General features: G+C 39.4%; 1 protein-coding gene across 1 annotated transcript; it reads right to left on the minus strand.

Moving 5' to 3' along the window:
* Window positions 1-352: 352 nt before the first annotated feature.
* Window positions 353-3,177, minus strand: LOC140834570 (tubulin beta-2 chain). The gene is made up of 3 exons (XM_073199556.1): window positions 2,697-3,177; window positions 2,152-2,421; window positions 353-1,206 (listed from the first exon to the last, which is right to left on the minus strand). Exons 1-3 carry the CDS (start codon window positions 3,088-3,090, stop codon window positions 536-538), a joined length of 1,335 nt encoding a protein of 444 aa, XP_073055657.1. The 5' UTR covers window positions 3,091-3,177; the 3' UTR covers window positions 353-535.
* Window positions 3,178-3,571: the final 394 nt, after the last annotated feature.

Here is a 3,571-nt window from a genome sequence, read left to right on the forward strand (position 1 = left end):
TTAAACAGCATTTGACCTTCACGTGAAAATAAATAAATAATATACTTATTTAATGCAATCTTTATTCAAAACGGTAGAAATACAAATAACTGATTATATCGTCGGTGATGTTTTACATTTTCATGTTTATCTTCCGTTTCATTGGGTTTTTTGTCTTAACCTTAATGAATCAAAGAGGCTAATAAAAATATTAAGATAAAAAGGCATTACCCAACCTCAGAATTCCATTCGATCAGAGAAAATAACCTCATTCAAACTGTGAGGATAACTCCAGCTTAGCGCATATGTAAACTTACGAGTTGCTGCAGGCTAAATGTTAGTGACAACAATTTGCATCCCAATAACCAGATACGAAGGAAGAAGTTTAAAATCAACACTCCATAATATATAGTTCCAGAAACAGTGCAAACAGTTAACTAAAGGTTTAGAGAGCCAAGAAAAAGCATAAAGGAAAACAATCTTCTGACACATCAACTTAATGATCCATCCATATTAGAAATATATTCAGAAACTAAGACATAGACGTCCACAGATCTTATTCTGCTTCCTCTTCCTGATATTCCTCATCATATTCCTCGTCAGCTGTAGCATCTTGATATTGCTGGTACTCTGCGACTAAATCATTCATGTTGCTCTCAGCTTCAGTAAACTCCATCTCATCCATACCTTCTCCGGTATACCAGTGCAAGAAAGCCTTCCTCCTAAACATGGCAGTGAATTGCTCGCTGACCCTACGGAACATCTCCTGGATTGATGTTGAGTTGCCAACAAATGTCGATGCCATCTTAAGACCAGTGGGTGGAATGTCACACACTGTAGACTTCACATTGTTTGGTATCCACTCAACAAAGTATGATGAGTTCTTATTCTGGACATTGATCATCTGTTCATCCACTTCCTTAGTGCTCATCTTCCCACGGAACACGGCTGATGCAGTAAGGTATCGACCATGTCGAGGATCAGCAGCACACATCATGTTTTTAGCATCCCACATTTGCTGGGTGAGTTCAGGGACTGTGAGAGCACGATATTGCTGAGAACCACGAGAAGTAAGTGGGGCAAAGCCAACCATGAAGAAGTGGAGTCGTGGGAATGGAATAAGATTCACTGCCAACTTTCTAAGATCTGAGTTGAGCTGTCCTGGGAAGCGAAGGCAGCAAGTGACACCACTCATGGTGGCAGATATCAGATGGTTCAAGTCTCCAACTGATGGAAAAAGATAGGTTTAAAAATAAGTCACCAACCCTCAGGATATTGAATTACATTTATTTCAAACGTGAGAATGATGTGTGGAACAAACAATTAATCACTCCTCTGGCGCTTAAAATTTTTTTTATTAGCCATCAGGTGCTAAGCAACCTGCGAGAAACGTGTAATTCTATCTGGACACGGTTGAAATATTTAGCTATCAGAAGAAAAAAAATTAAAAAGAGAGTCTAAACCAAATTCATTGATGCAAATTAAAGCATTAATAATTTTTAAGAAAAGATTCAGATGTAATAATTAAGATTCAATTACAAGAATGATAAATCCATAAAAACATGAATAATTTCGAGCAGCTAGAATAGGTACAACTGTGGGTGCGAGAGACGCACTATCACAAGCCCCGAGGAATTTAGGTCTTAGTCAATATAATACATGTATTCTAATTAACTATCGAGTTGATTACTAAGCTGTCTATGGGCGAGCGGGTGAAATGATAGAGAATCAGGGTCATGGAATGAACTGGTTGTGACAGGACCACATAAAAAAAATGAGTTTATATTTGCTTCCTATCTTTCTGTCCAGACTTTAGAGTATAGCAATATTTGTGGGGTTGGTCATGTGCCTAACCGAAAGAACCCCATCAGTTGTACCTAAGACAAATAATTTCATAAAATTCTAGACATCACGCGGAGAAAATTATTGTAGTTCAAAATAACCACAAAACCAAGTAAGATGCTAAAAAAGGGTTAAGAACTACAACTCAGAAAACCTCCACTCCTTGGACCAAAACGGAAGGCCTTCTAACTCAATTCGGGTGAGCATGGAAAAAGCTTTATCATGGTGCCAAAACAAAGTATAAAAGGATAAACAGAAATCCCAAAGGCAAGTTATTCCATTAATAATACAAGGTTCAGATTAACACGAATCAAGGATATGAAGACTTACAACTCGGCGTTGTGAGCTTGAGAGTGCGGAAACAGATGTCATAAAGTGCCTCATTATCGAGAACCATACACTCATCTGCATTCTCAACAAGTTGGTGTACTGAAAGTGTGGCATTGTAGGGCTCAACCACAGTGTCAGACACCTTGGGAGAAGGGAAAACGGAGAATGTCAACATCATTCGGTCAGGGTATTCCTCCCTTATCTTGGAGATCAGCAGAGTTCCCATCCCAGATCCTGTGCCACCTCCCAAAGAGTGACATACTTGGAATCCTGAAACAAAAAAAAAAAAACTTTCATATTAAAGCAGCGTATACCTTTGTTGTTTCACAATTAGCTTCAGCCAACTATACGCAGCACATAGTAGTTTAAATAAATCACATCAAGGCCACTCACATGTCACAAAAATCAAGCACAAACACAAACAAAAAAATGCCATCACAACTCAGAAGGCTATAACTAACTTAAGGTAATAGAAAAAGCTGTGAAAAATGGCCACAACACAAACAACTGACAGACATAGCAAGTACATAAGAAGTCAATTTCACCTTGGAGGCAGTCGCAGTTTTCCGCTTCCTTCCTGACGACATCGAGCACGGAGTCAATAAGTTCAGCTCCTTCAGTATAATGCCCTTTCGCCCAGTTGTTACCCGCCCCGGACTGACCGAAGACGAAGTTATCCGGACGAAAGATCTGACCGAACGGGCCGGACCGGACGCTGTCCATGGTTCCCGGCTCGAGATCCATGAGGACGGCTCGGGGAACGAAGCGCCCGCAGCTGGCTTCGTTGTAGTAGACATTGACGCGCTCGAGCTGCAGATCGGAGTCGCCTTGGTAGCGGCCGGTCTGGTCAATGCCGTGCTCGGTGCAGACCACCTCCCAGAACTTGGCTCCGATCTGGTTGCCGCATTGACCGCCCTGGATGTGCAGGATCTCACGCATTTTCGCTGTATTTCTTAGTTTGCTCTTCGCGTCGCGTATGTGTTGTGAGTGTGTGTGGTGTGTTTTAGGGTTCTCTGAGGTAACTAAATGGGAATTTGGAGGGATATAAGAGAGGGAAAAGATTGATCTTTTTGAAATTGGGTTCTGCTTCGGTGCTTCGGGAAACGGCATCGGAGTTTGAACCTTAACACGTGGCGTGCAATGTATGGAGTAAAATTATTCTTTGAAATTTGTTAAGACTTTCCCCTTTAGTTTCTTATATACATTGAATATGATAAAAATGGTGTGATTATTAATATGTTTGGGTCGGATGTATAATATAAATAAAAATATAAATATAAATAAAAAAGATATAAGGGATAATATTATTATTTTATATTAATGCTTTTATTGATATAAGATAAATAATTCATTATTTGATTTTTTGTAGGATAAATAAGTATAATCGAAACCAAACATAAAATGAGTAAAATAATCTAAT

Source organism: Primulina eburnea, chromosome 6 (genome assembly GCF_022965805.1).
Source record: "Primulina eburnea isolate SZY01 chromosome 6, ASM2296580v1, whole genome shotgun sequence".
Classification (NCBI taxonomy): Eukaryota; Viridiplantae; Streptophyta; class Magnoliopsida; order Lamiales; family Gesneriaceae; genus Primulina; species Primulina eburnea.